A 24,273-nucleotide genomic window follows, 5' to 3' on the forward strand; every position below is an offset into this window, starting at 1 on the left:
TCTTCCACCAACCTCTGTCATTGGTGACAATGGGCACCATGACAGCTGGATCCTCACCAGCCCCTCCTAGTAATTTGTCAACCAAGTCCGCAATGTGTCAAACTCAAGCACCATGAAGACAACAGTTTTTTATAAACTGTCTCAGTGCAATTTTGTGCGGTGACACTATAATTGAATCGTGTACATGCACAGTGGAATACATGAAGGCACCACATCCCCTAACATACAGGTACCTGTTTTTTTACGGGGAAGAAGGTCAGGGGCTTAAATTGCGGTTATTGTGTTACATGTTTTCTAAAATAGTTGACTTTTTTCATATCCCAATCTTCATTAAAAACAAATGACTAATCTTGTTATTTTTACAGTGGCCACTTGGGCATTTTTAGACTCACACTTCCTACCTTTTCAGGGACTGTTTTCAGCAAGGTTCCTTGTAATCCTCCTTCTGGTAATAACAGGTGAAGAAAGAAAATCATAAGACAAAAAGGTAGACATATCTGTGTAGTAAACATTTTAATGGGTCTCCTTAAAGTGCCTTTAATATCAGGCTACAAAGATGTCCGTGCAGCGTCTGCCGATAACAGTCACTGAGACTGTTGTATACATATATGGCCCCGCTGATGACCCTCAATTGGTAAAACTAATTTTCTTTGTTGGAACGAGCCAGGACATCAGGCTGCCGCCTGTGGTAACACTTCTACTGGACCAGCTCTACAATGAGTGTAGACTGGCCTCATCACTAAATATGTAGATGGTTACAATGCAACATTGCACTTTCCTGTTCAGCTTTCCCGGTTCAACTTTCAAGCAAATGCAGATTTCTTTTCATTCTTTGAGATACTGACATGTGTTCCTCTGGGATTACTGGTTTTGAGATGATAACGCCAGACTCTTCGAGTACCCTCAGTGACAGACAAAGCATCATAGTGAGAATAAAGCTTAGAAGAAATTCCGCATGTCTGAAATTACTAGAAGGAAAGAAGATGCCAAAGTGTTCCACTACTAGCAAGACTAGAAAAAAAATCACAAAAACAGCAATAAGAGGATGTCTTGTGATGCAGTCTCTGAGGTCGAGTCGTAAACTAAACAGGCAATGTAACCTATTAACAGAAAGAAACAAAGTCAATAACTATTGCTAAACTTTTTTTTTTAAAAAAAAGCTCAAACCACTTTAATGCCAGAACAACCTGCCGTATGATATTGTGCATAGGATCAAGACCTTTCTGGCAGAAACGTGGTTAATTGCCACCCGAGCCAAATTTCAGGTCGACTTATTGGTGGCTGCTCCCATCCTCATTAACTCTTTCAGTCCAAACCGAGATTTGGGTGTCCTGTAAGAGTATAGCGATTGCAAAGTGTAAGGATTGAGAAGAGGAGGCAACGAAGTTGGTAGAATCCTTCCCCGTCGGCCTTCTGCTCGTTTCTGTGCATTCTTGATGTCAGGCTTGGGAGGGCGCGCTAGTTCTCCAGGAAAGCCACGTAGTCAGTGAGTCTGGCCAGCTGCTGCTCGTTGGGGATCAGAGACAGGGGAGCAGAATCTGTGGGGAAAGCAGAACAAACCCAGTCACTGACATCCCTCCCAAAATGTACACTGTTACCATGCAGATTACCCTCCCTCCACCAGACCAGCAGCATTTTAGGAAATCACAAACAGATCTGCAGGCAAAAATTAAATACAGAGCAAAAACAGAGAAAAGGGATTTTTTTTTTTTATAGCAATGAATTTAACTTAGGGGGAGGGTGCAGCGGATGTAACCTCGATCCCTGTGATTGTGAGAGCAGTTGCTTTTCTTTAAAATAAAGCAGTCTGCCAAGGTTTTATTAGCAGCACAATGCAGGCAGTCATCTGTGCAGCAAGGATGATGTTAGTTATGGAATCTGTAACAAATGTGGAAAGGCAAATAACACAACTGTATCAACAATGTCAAGGAATGAGAGAGCAAGCAGAACCGAATGATAAAAGCATCCCTCCAGGCATCCTCTCTGGCTGGATCTGTCATTGGGCTGTGGAGTGATCAGCCACTGTCTGTACGTGGGGTGGTACAGATGCCAAAGCACACGATCAGCAAGGTTTTGCCCCCGTAACTGTGCAGCTGCGCCCCCGCTGCGCCTAACAAGATGTTAGATCAGGTGGGTAGGAATTCCTGGATGAACCCCTTAATGAGAATTTGTGATCAACTTATATTTTAGCGATATTGTATCCAACAAATGTAAATGTAAGCTGTCACTCACCAGGTTTCTTGGGCATCACCATACGTGTGGCAGAGTCAGCCTGCCAACCCTGCTCTACGACACCTGTTACAGGATTTAACAAAACAGAAAATTTAATTTTGGAGTAACTGTATATTAAAAGGAATAAAAAAAAACAAAACATCTGTATTATAACACTACGCTGATCTAACTTCATTTTAAGTCCACGCATGCTGACTGTTAAGGTCGTAATAAGAACAGACAGTGTAGATGTATTTTAGCCATCTGAAATTGGTCTAAAATATGGGATAAATCTTGGGTTGGCCCCCAGTAAAATGACAGGAGTTATTTCCATATGCCAGTGGGATGGACACATCTGTTCACAGAGGTAACAGCCCAGAGTATACGGCAATTCACACAACTGATGGTATGGTGGCCGTATTTTTTAATCTGCATTACGTCCTCAAAGCCCTGACCCTACTTCAGGTCTTGTGATCCAAACTAACAGCATCGTGAGCAAATAAATGTGGCGGAAAATCAATTACAGACACAACCACTACATGTTTGGAGCTCTGTCTGGTACAGGAGAGGACGCTGCGTTCACCGGAGCAGCTCGGCCTATTCAATCAGTTGATCAGTGGCCGTGCTGGAAGGTGGAACTCCCTCTGATCTGAAACATACAGGTGCATCTCACTAAATTAGAATATCATCAAAAAGTTAAATTTATTTCAGTTCTTCAATACAAAAAGTGAAACATATATTATCTAGAGTCATTACACACAGAGTGATCTATTTCAAGTGTTTATTTCTGTTAATGTTGATGGTTATGGCTTACAGCCAATGAAAACACAAAAGTCATTATTTCAGTAAATTAGAATACTTTATAAAAACAGCTTGATAAATGTTTTTAAAATCCGAAATGTTGTCCTACTGAAATGTATGTTCAGTAAATGCCCTCAATACTTGGTCGGGGCTCCTTTTGCATCAATTACTGCATCAATGTGGCGGTGCATGGAGGCGATCAGCCTGTGGCACTGCTGAGGTGTTATGGAAGCCCAGGTTGCTTTGATAGCTGCCTTCAGCTCGTCTGCATTGTTGGGTCTGGTGTCTCTCATCTTCCTCTTGACAATACCCTATAGATTCTCTATGGGGTTAAGGTCAGGCGAGTTTGCTGGCCAATCAAGCACAGTGATACTGTTGTTTTTAAACCAGGTATTGGTACTTTTGGCAGTGTGGACAGGGGCCAAGTCCTGCTGGAGAATGAAATTTCCATCTCCAAAAAGCTTGTCGGCAGAGGGAAGCATGAAGTGCTCTAAAACTTTCTGGTAGACGGCTGCCCTGACTTTGGTCTTAATAAAACACAGTGGACCTACACCAGCAGATGACATGGCTCCTCAAACCATCACTGATGGTGGAAACTTCACACTAGACCTCAAGCAGCTTGGATTGTGGCCTCTCCACTCTTCCTCCAGACTCTGGGACCTTGGATTCCAAATGAAATGCAAAATTTACTTTGCATTTACTTAGTGTGTCAATCACTGCCTTCTGGACATCTGTCAAGTCAGCAGTCTTCCCCATGATTGTGGAGCCTACTGAAACAGACTAAGAGACCTTTTTAAACGCTTCAGAAGCCTTTGCAGGTGTTTTTTGCTAATTATTTCAATTTTCTGAGATAATGACTTTTGTGTTTTCATTGGCTGTAAGCCATAATCATTAACATTAACAGAAATAAACACTTGAAATAGATCACTCTGTCTGTAATGACTCTATATAATATACGAGTTTCACTTTTCTTATTGAAGAACTGAAATAAATTAACTTTTTGATGATATTCTAATTTTGTGAGATGCACCTGTATGGTCTATCCTAATATCCCTATAACACACACAGGCAAATTTCATTTTTTGCCTTTTCATTTTTTTCTCCCCTTGAGAACAAGAGCCCTAACTTTTCTATTTCTCCATTATAGACGCATGAGAGCTTGTTATTTTTTGGAGGGGCAGAGTTGTAGATTAGAATGACACCATTCATTTTACTATTTAATGTATTAAGAGAATGAAAAAAAAATTCCAAGTGAGATGAAATGGTGAAAAAAAGGTGGGGGTGGGATTCAACCATAACTTTTTAGGATTTGCTCTTACGGCATAAAATATATTCTCCAGGTCAGTACGATAACTGTGATAGTAAAAAAAAAAATCTATGTTTAGAATTTCAATGTTTTAATAAAAATGGTGTACTGTAAAAAAAAAAAAAAAAGTTTGTGCCACCAAAAAAATTATTATTATTACTAGGGAGTTGAGATGAGCAATCACTTAGTTTAACCCAGATCCAGGTCAGTCAGTGCTCTCTGGAAGTCATCAGGAGCTTTGAGTTTCCTGAGCTTTCGGGTTCCTCAGCATGGCGCTTGATTTGCCGGTCTCGAGTGATATCAGTGATGTCTGTCTAGCCAGCCCAGTTAATCATAAGCCGAACCTGGGATCCCAAAGGGCACGGAAATTTGAGCAACTCTTGTCCATGGCCAGATAGCACTGACCTGGACCGGGGTTGTGTGAAGCGATTACTCCTCTCTACCAGGGAGAGAATATATTGCTAGATGCCTCAGTATAACAGCCAGGACACTGCATGCAACTCATATTCCTCGCAATGATATTTTTTAATATAAAGTATTTTTTTTTTGTTTTACTGTAAAAGTTACAATGGAGAGTTTGCTGAAGAACTCACCTTTAACAGCGTCTTCCACAGAAAGTCCAACAAAGGCTGCCAAATCATCAGCAGAAATCGATGTGTAAGCTTGTGCTACCAGGCCAAACGCTCGCCGTCGTGTAGCATCTGACAACGAAAAAGTATTTGTTTCAATAAAACCGACAGAACAAAGCTATGGTTTATCACATTTATTACACACACACCTATAGAAACTGCATTACAGCCATCGTCAAAGACGAAGCAGCAGCATCTTGTGGACTTTGTCTCCCTCTGCTGTAAAATGCTGCAAATGCAATCTGAATAATGGAATTAGGGGACGTGCTTCCAGCTTATATGTCCACAGAGGACACATGAAACATAAGATGCTGCCGGGGATTAAAAAAAAAAAAAAAAAAAAAAAAAAAAAAAAAAAAGGCTGTTTGAGCGCTGTGTAAGGTAAGGCAGCCGATTCCTAATCCAGACACATTGTATAGATTCAAGCAAACCTTATTATCAAATCATGAAAAATGCAGGTTTATTTGAATAATGAATAGCCCCTGCCCTCTCTGCACCCCAAAAAAAAAAAAAAAGACAGACAGCTGGTTCAAAGACCCAGTTTGCGTGTTCCAGGGGTATGCCCAGGACTGACCCACAAGCCACCACACAAGCCATGAATAGATGGGAGATATATATTACATGATGTATACAATGATAACTGTAGTGGCTTTTCTAGATAGACAAGATATGGCCATAATTAGCAAAGACCATTCTTCTTTCAGTGTAAGGTGCTTGGTGTACCAGGATGACAACCTGGAAGTCCGGACCTGACCTCTCTAGGATGTAAAGTCATTCACATCCTGGTAGCCAGCACTTAGTTTCCTAAATAATAAAAACTTTGTTTAAGCTATATGTAATTTTTTTTTCACACTTAAAGAGGACATAGCAATTGACAGCGAATGTAAAAACTGACAGGTATAAAGAACATAAGCAGGACATGAAACACTTGCTCTGCTCCTTCCTACTATTTCCCCTTCTTTGTGCCATAATATTTAAAAAAGCAGCTGTAACCTGATCTCTCAGTGAGCAGACTTCCTGTCGTGCTTTGATCAAGACCCAGTATATCAGATTGGATGAGGAGTTTAAAAGGCAGTGGGGAGGAAATGTAGCAGCTCATAAAAGGAGAAAGCAGCATGTATATAAACTTTTACATCCCGACAATACCTACAGTAACCTTAAGGGGGTTGTGCACTACTAGGACAAACCTTTCTTTAACTAAATGTTCGGCCTTGATAAAATAAAACAAAACACTATACTCATCCCCCGTGCTTTCGCCATTCCAGCGGTGACGGCACTCGCGGTCCCAGGGTTCTGGTGCGGTGGAATGACATGTAACGCCTGGCACCTAATCAGCGTTGGCGTCACTGTCTCCGCTTTCAGATATTTTGAACATGAAGAGGAAGTCTGGGCTGCAGCCGATCCCTGACTTACTCTTCATGGTCAATTTTGTACGAAGGCGGAGACAGTGACGCCAACACTGATTGGGCGCCAGGCATTACATGTCATTCCACCGCACCAGAACCCCGGGACCGCAAGTGCCGTCACCGCTGGAATGGCGAAAGCATGGGAGGCGAGTATAGGTGATTTTTTTATTTTATCAGTGACAAACATTTACTTCAAGAAGGGGATGTCCTAGTAGTGGACACCCCTTTAATAGAAGAACAGTAATCAGAGGACTTGGTTAGTCTTCTGATCACTATTTTGAAGTAGTAAGGGACACAGGGAAGTTGTCATGTGGATCTTTACGGCTCTGCTGAACACCTAAAGACCCCATACACTAATGATAAGTATGGAGCCCAGACAATTTATTGTTGGGTGAAATATCAATTTCAGTTCTAAAAATAAACAAAGGGAAAGAAGAAGGACCTCACATAAGTTAATGAGGCCTCTCTGCTTCAATTTGGCACAAACCCACAGGATGCTACTTCCATTTATCTATTCAGTTGGCCCATTGTAAACAGAACAGACAAAACAGAAAAGATAAGCAGAGATGTGAACAGGGCCTTAGCAGATGTGCCATTTTCCAATTGTAACATTTTCCTTTTCTTCAAGTATTAAATAATTTTGTCAATGTGTCAAAATATAATACTGTGGTACAAACAAATAGACCTAATATTAAAAAAGTTGAACTTGATGAGCCAGGGTATTTTTTTTAACCTATTTAGTCACTGTATACAAGAAGAAAACTGCACTTTGGGGACTCTTCACCCTTAACTGGTTATTACTATGTTCAAAGAAAATTGATGAGCAACGTAGTTTGCAATTTATAGATTATTAAAATTTTTCCTGTTCTCCCAATATCTCTGCTTTCTTATCAAATTGTTTACTTCTGACTGACAGAGGGGCCAGTAATCAATGCAGTCTAGCAGCGGTCGCCAAAAATGTGCAGAGCTTACATGCTCTATCACAGGGAGCTTGTAAGCTCTGCACTAAAGCTGGCCAGGAACGCTGGAGTGCACAGTCATCTCCTGATCCCGGTCAGCTTCAGTCCCGCTGTGCATCAGATCCAGCCAAACTGCTTCATAGCAGCATCAGGAGCACAGTTTGGGTCCGCAGCACCACAATGCATCTCGGTCAAAAGGTCGATCAATGAGGTGTGCCCGTTCCCCCAGCAATCCGGAAGTTGTGACGCTGGGGAGCTGTGCAAAGTGAAGACAGAAGTTGAACAAATATTTTTGCAGGACCCTGGGATACTAATTTGGCCGCTGGACTAGTGTCCCACCCAGAGAACCGCTTCCTACCTGCCAGCAACTTTTGTTCGTGTTTGATGAGACGTTCTGCCACAACATCGATTGTGGCATGACGCAAACATGAGGTTGTGCCACGCTGGCTAATCAAAAGAGGAGTCCCATCCAGCGGCCACCGATGTGACCGCTGGACAAGGAAAATGGCTGCCTGAGCCAGCGCATGCGCAGACTGGGAGCTCGGGCGGCCATTTTCCTGTAGATCACGGCTTCAGGAAGATGGTCGCACCCGCCGGAAAGCAGCGCACGCGCTCTGCCTCACCGCCGACAGCCAGACACCAGCCCCGCAGCATCTCACCTCTTCTGCTGCCGGGTTCCTGAGGGAGGGAACGGAGGGCCCTTCGATCCTGCTCCACCACCGCTGCAACTATCCGGTAAGCTAAGTTTGGACTATAAGACGCACCCCCCATTTTCTTCCCAAATTTGGGTGGAAAAAGTGCATCTTATGGTCCAAAAAAAAATGGTATTAGGTGTACAGCGCAAACTAAACATCACAGTGAAATAGCAGTGCAGAGGACATTACCTATTACTCAAATGTAGGCAAACCATTGGGTTTCTATAGGCAGAAGTTTGCATTCATGGTTTAGTTTCAGACGTCTGTATATTTCCGGTACCGGAAAAACCCGTGCCGGAGATATCCATGTCCCGTGTGTGTCACACGTGTGCCCATCAGAATCACACGTACCGAAACTTGGGAATCGCCGGTACACAGTTTGCTCTCTTCCCAAGCTCTGGGTGCTAAACGCTGCCCTCATCGTGGTTCCCTGCCGGTGGTGCGATCAGCACCAGCAGGGACAATGATGAGAGTAGTAGTGTCTGCTCCCACAGTGTCCACCTGTAAAAATAAGAATAAAAAAACATCCTTATACTCACCTGTCTTAGTGACCCCCACTGTAATCCATGCGACCGCTCAGCAGAGGAGTCGGGAAGAATGAGTCGCTGCAGCGAGTGGGCCCGGAGCAGCGCTCAGTGAATGAAAGGACACCGCTCCTGAGCTCAGCACCTGGCGCTTGGGAGCAACTGTACAGGGACTTCCAAGCGCCAGTACGTGTCACACGGATGGCATCCATGTGAGGTACGTGTCACACGGATGGCATCCATGTGAGGTATTTGTTTACACGGACCCATTGACTTGAATGGGTCCGTGTGATCTGTGTTGACGTCCAAAAACGGACATGTCAGCGTGTGGATCACACAGACACACGGTCCATGGAAACACACTGACACGTGTGCAGACCCATAGATTTGAATGGGACTTCGTGTGTGTGTCTCCGGTACATGTGGAAATGGTCATCACACACACAGGAGATACTAATGTGTGAAAAAGAGGCCTTAGCTCTCTTAAAAGGTGAGGGAAAAAAACTGCAGAGAACCTTTACAACTCAAAGCCGTCTTACAAATGTGTTACAGATACTACTGTGAGGAGTTTTCCACTACTTGGACAACTCCTTGTCATCTCCCAAGCTTGGCCCCGATAAAATTAAAAAGCTTATACTCCCCTCCCGTGCTGGCACTGTTCCAGCGGGGTTGGCACTCGCGCTGGCGTCACTGTCTCTGCCTCCTGTCAAATAGAACATGAAGAGGAAGGCCGGGCTGCGGCGGCTCTCTGACTTCCTCTTCATGTTCTGTTCGAAACAAGGCAGAGACAGTGACGCCAGCACTGATTGGGAGCCAGCATCACGAGTCACAACGACAGCGAGTGCTGACACTGCGGGAACGGCGCTGGCACAGGAGGGAAGTATAAGCTTTTTTTTATTTTATGGAGGCCAAACATTTAGATCATGAAAAGGTTGTCCTGTTAGTGGACAACCCCTTTAATCTATGTAGGTCCCTGCAGCAAATTTCTACAGAAGTCAAAGGGGATGATTCATCAAAGGTTTTAAGCTACAAAAGTGGAGTAAAAACTTACCTCTTACAGCCTCTATGATGGGCTGTATGTTCTCTGACCATTGATGGGCGGCTATTGAAGAATAGATTCCTGGGAAATCTCTCTGCCAGATCCGCTGTCCTACCTCCCAGATCCAACCAATCTCTGGAGTCGACTAGGGAGGACAAAAATGGCCACATCTCAATGGAAACGTTATAAAGAAGAATAATCATAAAAACACTACGCAACAAAGCAAAAGTCTAGAAACATAAGCTGTGTTCACACGTTGTGTTTTTTTTATGCGTCTTTTTTGTGCAAATTTTAAGCTGCGTTTTGCAGTACCAGCAAAGTCTATGAGATTTCAGAAATCTCATGCACACATTTTGGTTTTGTTTCCTGTCTGTTTTGTCAAAGAGCTGCATTTTTGCAAACTGCAGCATGTCACTTTCAGAGTTTTTGCAGCGTTTAACACCCATAGAGAGCAAAGGGTAGTGCAAAAACACTGCAAAAAACGCAGGTATCAGGTCTTGCTGCATTTTTTGGTGCCAAAACCTGAGGAAGTTGAATCAGGTTATTTTTTTCATGCGCTAAACTTTATCAGCACAAGAGACAAATGAACACTGACAAAACCGCAGTAAAAAAACGCAGCAAAAACTCATCAAAACCTGCTTTTTTGACGTTGCTTATTTACTGCCAAGAGAGCAGGTTTCGTCTGCAAAAAAAAAAAAAAAAAAAAATTTAAAAAAAAATGCAGCAATAATGCAACGTGTGAACAATGGCCTGACATAGCCCAATCATACCTAGACTTCAGTAACTGAACCATGGAGCACACTCTGTGGAAAGGTCAGGTTTTTTTTTTTTTTAGATTAAGGGAAAGAAAAAAAAAACAACAAAAAAAAAAAAAAAAAAAAAAAAAAACACACAACACACATACCAGAAAAGTCTAGTCAAATGTAATGTGAACCATACAGACCGCCAGTTTGCCCATGCTGGCAGCACCAGACTCCACGGCCCGTATGGACGAACTCCTGAGCCGGTGCAGAGCCTCATTCACACATCTGATTTTCAAGTACATGTTCTGTGTAAATTCACACATCCATGTGTTACTGTCCAAGGGAAACGGATCAATTATTTTTTTTTTACTTATTTTATTATAGGTTTTTTTTTGTCTTTTTCACCGAAGCAGGTAGACTGAACTTTATATTTATCCATTGGCTCTTTGCAATGTATCAGTTTAAAACAGATGAAATATGGATGGAAAACTGAAGTACAAAGTCTGTCTCCCTAGTTCATCACGTCGCACGGCTCCCTATAACTTTAATGGCAGAGTCGGATCCGCTAAACGGACATATGCTCCGAACAGCACATGGATCCGTTTTTAAAACAGATGTGTGTATGAGTCAATGATACAGACCTATACGGTGTGTGGTCAGAGAGAAAACCGGACGGCACATAGACGTGTCCCACAGATGTGTGAATGCAGCATGTACCAGTCATAATTTATTTAGCTGTTCCCAAGTGGTTTTTTTGCTGACTGTTTCCGCAAAAAAAAAAAAAAAAAAAATAGAAATGGAGACATCTGTTTTGACCCGAACCATGGATCAAAATCACCCACCCATACAAGTCTATTGGTGCAAGTCATGGACTGCATAGAGATGCCATCTGCGTGCTATACATGTGCTGTAGAGGTTAACAGAAGTCTTCCATTTTTTTTTTTTCTTTAACCATCACTGATGGTAAAAACAGACACATGGATGAAAATCAGACTTTTTTTTTTCTTTCCCATACTTGGGAAAAACAGATGCCTGAATGAGGCCTAATAATGAAGAACACATTATTAAAATAGAGTACCAAACATTTAATAGAAAATGCATAAAATTCATCTGGATCCTGCTCAACAGATCATTTTTGTATCTTCTGGTATTGCGCTGAACCCCCATTGAACCAAAAAACAAACATGCTCACACAACGTACCGCTCAACAAAATTCAATAGTATAATGTGAACCCAGCCTAATTCACACCGTTTTATAGCAAGCTGTTTAGAAGCCTTTAGTAGTTTGAGGACCAAACATAGTATTTTCACTTACCATTAAGGCCCCTTCACATATCCGCTTTTTATGTCCGTACGTGGTCCGCAAGGACCGCAAATACGGACATACGCACACCCACTGTATTAAATGATGGTGCGCACATGTCAGGACCGTGTGTCATTGTGAAAAAACAGCAGACATGTCAGATTTTTTTGTACAATACAGAAAAAGTGCGTGCCGCACACGTGCACGCTGATGACATATGGATAACATCCGTGTATCATCAGCGTGACACATAATGGCGCCTGGGAAAAAGCAGTACAGCTTGCGCTGATCCCGTGACTCAGTAAGATCACGGCTAGCACCGTGAGAAAAATTTTCACGGTGCTTGCGCTGAGCTCAGTGAGGTCATACTAGTTAATGTGCCTGCTTGCAGCAGCTCATTCTCTCCTGGTTTTTAACATAAAAGGTCGAATCATGCCACCGTTCATTTTGTAAACCACATGTTACACAGATGGATTACGGCGTGGGACAGCATGGATTATTCCCACGTCGGACAGGTGAGGGAATTTTTTTTTTTTTTTTTTTTTTACAGGGGACATTGGCTTCAGTGGATTAGGTGTAAAGGTAACTTTTTAATTCATTAATAAATGTGTAAAACAGGGTGTTGAGTTTTATTTCAAAACTTGTTGAGGGCTGATCTTATTAGCCTCGGAGGGGGACAGTATCCATTGCCCCTTCCTAGGCTATTAATATCAGCCCACAGCTGTCTATTTAGCCTTTGCTTGCTAGAATTTATAGGGGGACCCTGCGTCAATTATTTTCTGGGGTCCCCCCTGTAATCTAGCCAGTAAACACTAATTAAACAGCAGTGAGCTGTTATTAATAGACAGTGAACATGTTTTTGCTAATGGTCCCTTTCCCTGGCTAGTAATATCAGCCCCCAGCGGTCGGCTTCCCCCTGCTGCTTATGAAAATTACACGGGAGCCCACGCCATTTTTTTTTTCTTTCTTCATTTTACACAGGATGTACACAGTGGGTGTTGAATACAACTCCTATCATTGTCTCCTGGTCTCATTGATCTCAGCGCGGCCATGGGAGAATGATGAAAGCTACCTTCAGCAGCCTGCACCTGTGATCAGCGTGAACTGTACTGCTTTACCCAGGCGCCAGTATGTGTCACACGGACGGCACACGGATGTGTCACATGGACACATGAATATCACATACATACAAATGGAACATGCACACGGATCCCACCAATACTGTTTTTTCCTGTACAGGAATGACCAGGACATGTGAAGGAAGCCTAAGGTGAAAAGTCGGCCTCAGTAACCAGAAACAATTTACAAGTGAGAGTCTCTTATAGGGTTAAAACAGCAGACTGTACATGTGAACACAGACTCTGCAGGACCTAAAAGAGGGGGCTTCAGCAGAGAAGATTTTATTAAATAAAACCTAACATGAAACTTACAGATCTGACAGCAGGCGGGATTCTTTTCCATAAATAGCGGGCATTATTCCTGAAAAAAACAACAACAAAAAAAAAAAAACACTTGTTACAAAAGCGCCAAGTCTAAAGTATTCTATGTACACCAGAGACGCACACAGCGCCGCTGCGCATACACAGATGCACATATTTCTGCTGCAGGTCTCCTTTGTGGATTTTAATCACAAGGAGTTTAGTACCAGATATAAAGTGTTCTTATTTCCCATACTTTCCAGTTTGACAAGGCATACGACTGAGCACATAACTAATATTCTGCAAGGTCCTTCAGCATGGTGAACACTGCCAGGTCCTGTTCCACTTTCGTGATGTGCAGGTCTCAGCCTCCTATCCCGACCTGCACTAATCAGACAGATCAGTGTAGGGCAGGAGAAAAGAGAGCTGAGGTGCTGCGTACTTCTCTCAGTGATTGGGAAGAATTTTAATTGGTAAAAAAAAAAAAAAAGTGTCTTATATTCAGAAAGATACAGTATATAGCTCTTAGCAGAAAGATTCAACTGCAGCAAACGCTAAGTTATGAGAAGTATTAGATCTTAAAAAATATATGTTGGCTTAGTGAACCCCATAGAGTAATTGTCATTGTGAAGGTCTTGCACAGTTGTATTCAATTATATAAAAAACAACCAACACAACAAGAGGTAGTGATATCGCCTCTACATGTGTCACTGATGCCTGTAAATGCATTTTTACTTGATAAAATCATCCACATGCTTATAACCATCAGGAGAAGATGAGAACGGGGCCATGGGACATAACATGAACGTTTTGGTCAATGGAAAGTTGCGAGCCCCGTCACAATGGCAGAAGGCAGTGCTAAGTGTTATTAACAATCAGACGAGCTGCGCAGTGAGCCGGTCTGCCGCACTGAATGTCGGGATTCCTGTGTCCTGACAGATTTATTGGAATCAGTGCTATCGGAGCCGGTCACTCAGAGATGATGTGCTGGGAGGTCACTCGCTCTTGGTAGTACGGCTAATAAATATATTAGGACACAGTGAAAAGGGTAAATCTGTGAGGGGGGGCACGGCAGGAATGACATTGTTTCACAGGCGGTGGAGACTCCACATGCTGGGGGGTAGGAAGCAGCATTTAGTCAGACATCTTCTGCACACCGAGTGACCCCTTTGTTTTCCACACCATGTACACTAGTTGACAAGGAAGTAAGGGAACAGAAGGATTTATACAATTGTTCTATCCCCATATTCAGTATTTGTCATCGGCAACACAGCCTCAGATTACATCTGGCGAAGTGCTGTCGATAAAGCACTCTGATCGCTCAGGAGGTGATCACAGGCATGTTCACATGGGCCGATCATCGAACTATTGCCTAGTCTAAATGTGCGATTACATTTCCCTTGCCTATAACAGTGTTCACACACTGCTATTATATAGAAAGAATAATCTTTTCACATAAACTGATGTTCAACAAATGGCATCCACAGAGCGGAACTGGGACTTGGAGATTGTAAACACAACGACGTTCCTAAGGATCCGTGAGATCAAGAGTGATCCTGTGAGCTGCAGTGGAAGCGTTCAGGGAGAGCCAGTGACTTCATGTGCTTGATGGTGTAAACCATATCTGCAGCCTTTGACCCCCTCCTCAGCTGACCAACGCCCTCTTTTTTTTTTTTTTTTTTTTTTTTTTTTTTTTATTGTCAATTGGTGCCAATGACGTAATGACACCACGTACCTGCCGAGACACAGGCACAATCAACTGGTATCAGGCTCCTGTCTCAGCAGGAATGTGGGGTCGTAACGTTGACAGAACATCTCACTCAGATGTGGATGTTAGTAGCACCAGAATAACCTTTTGAAGGGGTTACCAGGATGATCAAGCTGAACAAATCTTCTAAAATCCATATTTTATTGGGTCATGCAAAAAATATTTTAAAAGTCCACCTTGGAGAAGAGCAGCAAACGCGTTTAAAACTAAAAGTTCTTAATCATTGCATAGCAAAAAAACCTCATAGAGGGGGTGATCATAGGAGAAAACTCCTTAATAGAGAAAGTTGGTGGATTTATACTCTAAATACACGTGTACCAGCGGGTTTAAATATCAGACATGATTTGATGTATCATTATGAGTGATTATTTATGGATTATTATTATGTTTATGTTCCCTTTTTTCTCTTGGATTATTCACATTTATATGCATTGTTTCTATGCTATACGGTTTTAATATGGTATGTGTGTTTAAATTTCTGATTAACCTAGCTCTGAAGAGGTGCATAGCAGGACATGACCTATAAATACCACTTCCTTGCTGTTTTTTGCTATGCAATGATTAAGAACTTTTAGTTCGAAAGGCATTTGCTGTTCTTCTCCAAGGTGGACTTTTAAAATATTTTTGCATGACCCAATAAAATATGGATTTTAGAAGATTTGTTCAGCTGGATCTTCCTGGTTCCTCATTGTTCGTCTGGTAGCACTCCTGGCTCCGTGCTGTTGATCTTCTAGATGGGTGAGCTGATTTTTCTCTTTCTTTTTCTGCCTTTTGAAGGGGTTGCCCACTACTAGACAACCCTTTAAGAGCGCTATGGTGCAGAATTAAAAAAAAAACAAACAAAAAAAACAAACAAACACCTCTATGATATATAAGACCTTTCACCTAATTTTTCATGTTGAACTGGACACACAATGTAATAGTCACTGCTGAGAGGGATAAAAAATGTTTTTCTTATTTTGTCTTTCCATTGCAGAAATCTTAGTAATCAAATATTTGGCATCTAGTTGAGTCCTAAGTGGGTGTTATCAGATAGTTTTCACTGGGGGCGTGTACTTCTGCCTCCTGTATGACACTGACAAATCATAAGCAGGCAGCAACATAGAAGTGCAGAAGGACATATGATGATGTCATCAGGGTCACATGACCGCAGTCCACAGGATCTGTCAGCTGGAGTGTGCAGCCTAAATAAGCACTGAAGATATATTATACAGCACAGAAGTTCTAGAAATATTAATTGGAGTTAATAGCTGGACACTAAACAAATGAATAAACATGGCGTGTCCAGTTCAACATGAAAAATTTGGTGAAAGGTCCTCTTTAGCTCCTGGCCATTGCTCCAATCTCAGCCCAGTTTCCTTACACAATGTCATATGATCACTGCAGCCAATCAGAAGCAGCAACCTTCACTATTCCAAAACTGCTCTTATACTCTGACAGAAGAGTGAAAGCTGCAGCCAATTTCCAGATACCGGTGGGGTACACAGGGTCAACACTGGTGAAATGGCACTGGCCTGGGAGTGAAGTATACAGTTTATTTTATTTTGCACCATGGGGCTAGTAGGAAGATGTCACGTAGTGAAGTTTCCCTTTAAAATAAAAGCTGGAAAAAAATTATGGTGTGTTATTGCAGTGCAGCCTTTACCTGAGGTTAAGTAACAATAAGGTAGGAATCCAGCACTGTGAAAATTAGGTAACAAAAATATTGTAAAGTCTTAAGTAAACAATATGATGCAAAATGGATAAAAAAGTACACGGGGAAAAAAAGCATGCTCTTATGTGTTTCAGACTACTGAGAGTCTTTAGTAATAAGCAATGATTAATAATTTAGCAAGGTCTGATCAGTCGGGGTCTGACACCCAGTTCCCCCGCCGATCAGCTGTTATCAGTCACTTGCCAAGCTGCTCCGTCATCAGTGACCGCGGCTGGGTACTACACATTCTAACTCTATTCAAATCACTAGGCGGTGGATGTGCAGTACCCTGCAGTGGCCACTATAAGAAGACGGCCAGCTCCATAAATGAGTACTTCCGGCTGGTGGCCCCTACCAATAATAGCAGATTGGCAGGGGTGCCGGGTGTCGGGCCCCAGCCGATCAGACTAAGGATAGGCCATCAATGTGAAAGTAGTGGACAACCTCTAACATTATGTAACCTTTGTGCTATAAATCTGAGTTACTGCATTCTAAAAAACGCTTACTTGGCAAAAAAAACAAAACAAAAAAACCACTCCTCAAAATTGCACAGAAAACTATTTTTACCCCTCAAAAATATGTAGTTTGACCTCTGAACACAACACATACTTACATGTCATTATGCAAGAGGTAGAGGACTAAAAGTTGACCGTAGACTTGAGAAGTAGCAACACCTCCTGGGGCCTAAATAAAGAAATAGTTGGGTTAATTCATGATATAAAAGTAGTTGCTTTAGTCTTTAAAGGGGTTGTCCACTACTGGGACAACCCCTTCCCACCCTACATAAAATAAAAATTCCTATACTCACCTCCTGTGCCAGTCCTGTCAGCACTCACGTTCCCGGGGCTCACATGCGGTTGTTACGACTTGTGACTCCGGCGCCTAATCAGCGCTGGCATCACTGCAAAAGTATACGCAATAAAGAAGAAGTGAGTGGCCAGCCACAGCTCCAACTGCCTCTTGATTACTTATACGTCTGAAGGAGGAGACAGTGACACCAGCGCTGATTAGGCGCTGGAGTCACAAGTCATAACAATGGCATGTGAGCCCCGGGAACGTGAGTGCAGACACTGCTGGATCAGCACCAGCATGGGAGGTGAGTATAGGTGTTTTTATTTTATCGGGGCCAAACATAGGGGATGAGAAGCGGTTGTCCTAGTAGATGACAACCCCTTTAATGACCAACCACACAGTGTAAAAGCAGATGTACTTCCTGAATCACCAACTACAAAGACAAAAAATGGTTGTAACATTTTCCTACAGCAGCCAATCATTATATATTAATATTCTTGCCCCTACATGTCTATACACATCTTGGCAGTTAAGCTTGAGTTCCTATACAAATCATGGCGGTAGGCAGGCATCATTGAGCGACTTGGACAACATCCTACCGCAACAATACAAATAAACATGTGACAGAAAGAGCGATATTAAACCTAACAGCTGATACACACTGCACAAAATATGGCCGCCATGTGCCAGACTGTGGCGGCATCATGACAGCCATGTATGCTTTAGGGCTCGTTCAGATGAGAGCATCACATATACATGGGCTCTCCGTGTTATAATCCCATAGCAGACTGAAATGTTATTGAATAGGGCTATCCAGATGAGAGCTAGTTTCACAATGATCAAGTGTCTGATGGAAAAATCGCAGCATGCACTAGCTTTTCTGCACTTCACATACAGACTCTCCTACTGAGGTCTATGCGTGGCCAAAAAATATATATAGTATCAAGTCATCAGGTTGCTGGTCTTCCTCTTCGCCTTGTTTCTTCTCTTCTTCCGACCATGATGTCCTTCTCCAGTGATTGCTCTCTTTGTATGATGTGTCCAAAGTAGGCAAGTCGGTGATCCTTGCTATGAGTGACACGTCTGGCTTGATTTGTTCCAAAATTGTTTTGCTTCTGCATCCAATTTTTACAGATACATTGTCATTATAAACATAGGAAACTGTACTTGATCATGTACATTTTAAAACTGTCGATGTATAAATAAGGAGGTATAAAAACAGAGACACTGATGAAAAGGCAGATTTTGTAGAGTCATCTGATCCTGGCCCAATTCTGTAACACTGCGGTGTCTGGGGATCAACATGCTCGTGTGACTAGTCCAAGATGCAGGTCTTTGGCATCTTTCTCCTGCTCTGCTTGAGTGACATGTCTCTTCCTATACACACACGTCACTCATAACAATTGGGACGTGGAAAAGCCACTGGTCTCTGGCCTGCCTTCAAATGCCACAGTGATTCAGGGTACAACATACCTGGCTGAAAAGATACAGCCACAGTCTGATACATGCTGCCCGTGGTTTGCGAATAATGTATCAGCTGTCCGGTTCCATTTAAAGGGAATCTGTCAGCAGGTTTTTGCTATTTAATCTAAGAGCAGCATGAGGTAGGGGCTGAAAGCCTGATTCCAGCGATGTGTCACTTACTAGGCTATGTGCTGTAGTTTCAATACAATCAGTGATTTATAGGCAACAAATTATCACTAAAGGACTAGGTTTCATGTGCAGACCAGTCAGGCTTATCTGTGTAACCACGTCCCCACCACTGATTGGCAGTTTGTTGACAGTGTACTCAGGAAGCTCACAATTAGGGGTGTGGGCGTGGTTATACACAGCTCATAAGTCAGCTCTGCTACATCTACATCACGCAAAACAGGTATTCTATGAAAACTGCACCAAGGAGTCCAGTACGTGATACATCGCTGGAATCAGGCTCTCTGCCTCTGCATTATGCTATCAGATTCAATAGCAAAAAACCTGCCGACAGATTCCCTTTAAAGGGATTGAGCAGTCTCTCTTACTTCGCATCAGGTTTGAGGCTCTGCTGTACGCCAGATGTAACAGTAAGAACAGGCCACGTGCGCGATACCTGCCACGTTCAGCGACTGCTCGGGATCAGTGGCATCTGGGTGCGGAGCTTGATCTCCCAACCATTAGTACAGGAATGAGAGGTGACATTTGTGGGGCAATTAGCCCGACCCTACTTGTTATATCATTCAGCCAGGCATCATCACGAGAATCCACCGTCCGTCAGTAACAGACTGAATGGCTGAGAATAAGGGCCGTAGCCCATCATTTAATGATCAGTGGGGCCCTAATCCTCTGTGTATAGGTAGCAGGGTGTCATTCCTCTATTACTGGAATATGTTTACTCTTAATGAGTCTGTAGGTGCAGAAAGTGGAGAATCCCTCTAAGCAGAGTGCCAGAGACAAGTACAGAGCAACCAGGGACTATATTAGGAGGGTGGAGGGATACAGGCCGCTCTAGCAGTGGCTGCACCCAGTACTTAGCGCTGTACACATAGCACAGTGACAGCACATAGCCTCATATACACACAGCTCCCTGCACCGTCAGCAGTACGCACCTCCAGCTCCTGCTCCTCACACTGCTCTAGAAGCCTTTGGAAGGACACCGGATTTTCCGCCATCACGGCAACTGGCATTTTCCCTGCGGGCCCCCGGGGCCTCACCGCTGCTCCGCCAGCACACGTCTTCCGCTTCCGGGTCAGGGCACGTCACGGCTGCAGTCCTCGTATTGGCTAGATGTAAGCAGCACCTGATTGGCGGAGAACGTGGAACGCAAACACGTGATCTTATTCTACATGTGTTTTACAGGGGGTTACTGCTGTTACAAGTGGTCAGTTCCCTATACACTGCCTCACTGCAGGGCTCAGAGTCTATGGGAGGCATTGGAACATTATGCACCATCAGTCGTCACCCCATATGCACAGTACTATCTTTTTAAGGCCACAGGACATCAGTATTTTATAAGCCAAAACCAGGAGTGGGTGATAAATACAGAAGTGGTGATGTGTTTCTATTATACTTTTCCTCTGATTCTTCCACTCCTGGTTTTGGCTTACAAATACTGAGGTAAACTACTGACCAGATACTGAAGGTGTGAACGTGGCCTTACCCCTCAAGGTGGTGGCTTTTTGTGTTTGTTTTCTGTTTGTTTGTTTTTTATCACATTCCTAACTTTATAACCTTTTTTATTTTTGTTCTGATGTAAGGTTGGAGGTTTTTTTTTGTTGTTTTTTTTTTTAGTTTTAACTATTTTTATATTGACACTTTTAGGGGTATTGAATGGATCTAAGAGTGATGTCCAGCCCCCTGCTTCTAACATGTAAATGCGTTGTCAGGTGGCAGCAACATTTAAGGGATTAAACAAAAGTGATCCGAGCTAGATAGGTCTGATCACTGCTGTTAGAAGGAGGTATTGACCGCTCCTTAAGTGCATCCAACATGTGTTTCACATATACAGTGGATGCTGTGAAGGGGATAAAGGTTGTGCAGTTCACCGTGCAGTATAAACATCGTGTTGCCTTTATTCTGCAGGCCAGTAGGTTTCCGGCTCTACCATTTTATATGTATTTATTTACGTTTTACTACTTTTGTACAATACAAGATACTTTAAAGCACCACTCCAGTGTTTTTTTTTTATTTCATCACTGGAGTGGTGCTTAAAATCCAAGTCCCCTGTCTGATACTCACCTTCCAGCCTTTTCATCTGTTTTCGCCGCTGCTCCGGTCCGTCTCCTGCAGTTTGTGACCTGTCGGCTGCTCCAGTGTTTCATGGAGCGAGCCGGAGGTCACTCTTAAATACAAGTCTATGAGAGCCTTGTTCTGGCCTCGTTCTGGCTGTCATAGACTTGTATTGACAGCGTGTGACATAACTTCTGACTTTTGGCCAGTCAGATGCCGCTCTCAAAAGATGGCACTGAGGGACCGGCACAGAAAAACGGTGAAAATACTGGAGGGTGAGTATATGTCCAGGGGCAGGGGGCTTATCTTTAAAGCACCACTCCAGCGCTGAAAAAGAAAATACTAGAGTGGTGCTTTAAAGAATTTGTTTTGTGTCCCCATACTCTGAGCCATAAGTTTTATTTTTGGGGTGCATACACAATTAAACTATACGCCTGTATTGCAGTTTATACACCTGGGCCTGATAGGTGGAATAAGATGACAGATCTGAACTTCTTGATCACATTGCAGGGAGTAGCGTCAGTCATGACAGAAGAAGCCCCCTTAAGGCTATGTGCCCATGATTCAGAAATGCTCCGGATTTTTCCTGAGCGTTTCTGCATCTCCCTGGCAGGAAAAACGCATGCAGATTTTACATGTGTTTTTCCTTCCAGGGACAAGCGGAAGTGAAGCGTTCTTCACATGCATTTCCGCATTCGGGTTGTCAAGCGCTTTCCAAGCAATTTTAGCATCACTTGGAAAGTGCTTGACAACTTGATCACACTTTATAAATCCATGCAAACGGCATGGATTTATATAATGTGACCGTAAAAGATTCGTAAAAAATAAATATTATACTTACCTTCTGATGGCCCCCGGTGTCCTTGTCTCGGCTTGCCGGCAGCTCGTGGTAGATTAAAGGACCTGCCGACGTCAGCGGTCGCGTGACCCGTCACATGACTAAATGACGTCACCGCAGGTCCTTTTAGTCTACCGCGAGCTGCTGGCAAGCCGAGACAAGGACACCGGGGGCCATCAGAAGGTAAGTATAATATTTATTTTTTATTTTATTCTTTTTTTTACAGGTACTATGGTACCCGGGTCCGGAGGAGAGTCTCCTCTTCTCCAAACCCGGGTACCATCCGCACATTGAACCGCATGTTATCCACATGTACAGATCCAGTGATGCGGATGACATGCGGTCCAATGCAAGTCAATGGCGGTGAAAACTGCGTTTCCGCAAAATAATTGGTAGTGCTGCGGAAAAATTTTTCCGCAGCGGAAATTTCCGCAGCATGGGCACAGCACATGCAGATTATCATTGAGGAACATGGCAGACCTTCTACCAAGCGTTTAAGCGTTTCTGCAGCGGAATTGCCGCTGCGGAAACGCTTAAAAAACGCATAGTGGGCACACAGCCTTAACCCTGGCCGTTATACAACATCTTACTACATAAAGAGCTTAATGTTGAGGTGAGTCCGAGAAAAACATCAGCTGATGTTGGAGCGATGACTGTTGTTGCAGATGACGAAGATGAAAGGGAACATTTTCCTTTTGAATTTTTAAATAGCTTAACCCCATCAGGCATGTCAAGTCATTGCCTTAGACTTAAGGTGGGTAGCATTATTATGTTGTTGAGAAATTTGAATACAAAACGAGGACTCTGCAATGGTACACGATTAGTTGTAACATCATTGAATAGAAATGTTCTTGAGGCAGAGATCTTACCAGGGTCAGCTGAAGGTGATAAGGTATACAGAGAGATTTCCATGCAGATACTTTGTTGTTTATCGTGTAAAAAGGCTGAAAGTGAATAGACATGGGTAATTTGAGTTAGTTTTTATTATGTAGAGCACATTTTTCTAGCTTCCGAAACTTATTTGTTTCAGAACTCGGGCTGCTAGTCAATATATATGTATATACACTGCACAGTAACACTTCTCCTGTGCTGTACGCTGGGTGCAATTATCAGTATCTCCTCTTGTTCTGTGTATATATATATATATATATATATATATATATATATATATATACTGCACGTACCAGTTCTGTCCTGTATACTGGATCATAGGGCTCATGCAGTCAAGCGTATAAATCGGATATGTGCTGATTTTTAATCGGATAGCACACGGACAGCGCACTGACCCAAGTCGTTCAAAAGGATTGTTCAGATGAACGATTTTTCTCTCGGTCCGAGATTCCATGAGAAACAAATCACAGTATGCATTACTTTCTTCCGAGTCTTGGATAAGACTCACCCATTCAATTCTATGGGAGCGGAAATAAAATACGGATCCCACACGGACCATCAGAGTGCCATCTGATTTTTACAGATACATTTCTATTATAAACCTAGGAAACTGTATGTGATCATGTACATTTTTTAATATAGATGTATGAAAGCGTATCGCACGGACCTCACACTTATGTGACATGGAAGTACAATTCACGCCAGTTTCCCCTAGCCAGAAAAGTCCTATTCAGTTTCTCCTAGCTTATTCAAAATGGGCGGAGCGGTGGTGGCATCTAATTGATGATGAGCTGTGGCGTTCCCTATGCCAGAAATCTCACTTCGGGTCCCTGACTGGAGTAAGATTTTTAGCATGGGGCATGGAGGTGCACAGTACTCGTCAGACAGTCCTGGTTCATGAAAAGGTGTGCACTTCTTCATGAATTAAAAGCGTCTGACTCCACCACAGGCGAGAAAATTGCCGGTCATGATGAATCAGGACTAATATGTTTGCTGTCTGTGCTGCCGAAAACGATGATCTTTTGCATTACATAAAAGATCATTTGAGCTAATGAATGAGCATTTTGCTTGTTTATCAGGTGATCCGCAGCCGGTTTACAATGAAAGATTATTATGAAACAAGCGTTCTTAAAGGGGTTGTCCGGCCTTGGGGTGTAAATCTGCAGTCACTCTATGTGACTGCAGACTTTTGAATCCTCACAGCGCATGCACTGTGCGCTGGGGGGATTCTCCAATGCCGCCGCTGGGAGTGGCGGATGCATGACCGAAAATATGCAGTCATGTGCTGACTATACTGCGTGGTCTCGCTCAATGCAAGCGTATTGAGCGAGGCCAGACGCCAGACATGTCTAGTCGAAATGTGGCCGGAGGCATGCAAATCACATACTTGCGGTCACATGATCACCCGGCACCAAAGAATCCTTACAGCATTGTTCACAATAATTTTTCAGTGTAAATACAGTTTACAGTAAGTCCGGCACATTATTACTTCTACAGTGTAAATTAAAAATTGCTACTGGAGCAGTGGGGGATGTAAAAGATGGCAATTATGATT

At 43.0% G+C, this 24,273-nt stretch overlaps 1 protein-coding gene across 1 annotated transcript; it reads right to left on the bottom strand.

Moving 5' to 3' along the window:
- Positions 1-488: 488 nt before the first annotated feature.
- On the bottom strand, positions 489-20,043 carry COPS8 (COP9 signalosome subunit 8). Its single transcript, XM_073646699.1, has 7 exons — positions 19,870-20,043; positions 17,109-17,179; positions 13,047-13,095; positions 9,583-9,715; positions 4,912-5,019; positions 2,233-2,295; positions 489-1,538 (listed from the first exon to the last, which is right to left on the bottom strand). Exons 1-7 carry the CDS (start codon positions 19,945-19,947, stop codon positions 1,459-1,461), a joined length of 582 nt encoding a protein of 193 aa, XP_073502800.1. The 5' UTR covers positions 19,948-20,043; the 3' UTR covers positions 489-1,458.
- Positions 20,044-24,273: the final 4,230 nt, after the last annotated feature.

This window comes from Phyllobates terribilis, unplaced genomic scaffold, assembly GCF_046119375.1.
Source record: "Phyllobates terribilis strain yellow unplaced genomic scaffold, ASM4611937v1 Scaffold_9__5_contigs__length_417890890, whole genome shotgun sequence".
NCBI classification, from domain to species: Eukaryota; Metazoa; Chordata; class Amphibia; order Anura; family Dendrobatidae; genus Phyllobates; species Phyllobates terribilis.

Coding starts and splice junctions, on each gene's coding strand:
- COPS8 (XM_073646699.1), bottom strand. CDS start 19,947: ATGCCAGTTGCCGTGATGGCGGAAAATCCGGTGTCCTTCCAAAGGCTT. Junction 9,716..13,046: donor TCCCGCCTGCTGTCAGATCT/GTAAGTTTCATG, acceptor TGTCCTCCCTAG/TCGACTCCAGAGATTGGTTG. Junction 1,539..2,232: donor GGTGATGCCCAAGAAACCTG/GTGAGTGACAGC, acceptor CTTTCCCCACAG/ATTCTGCTCCCCTGTCTCTG.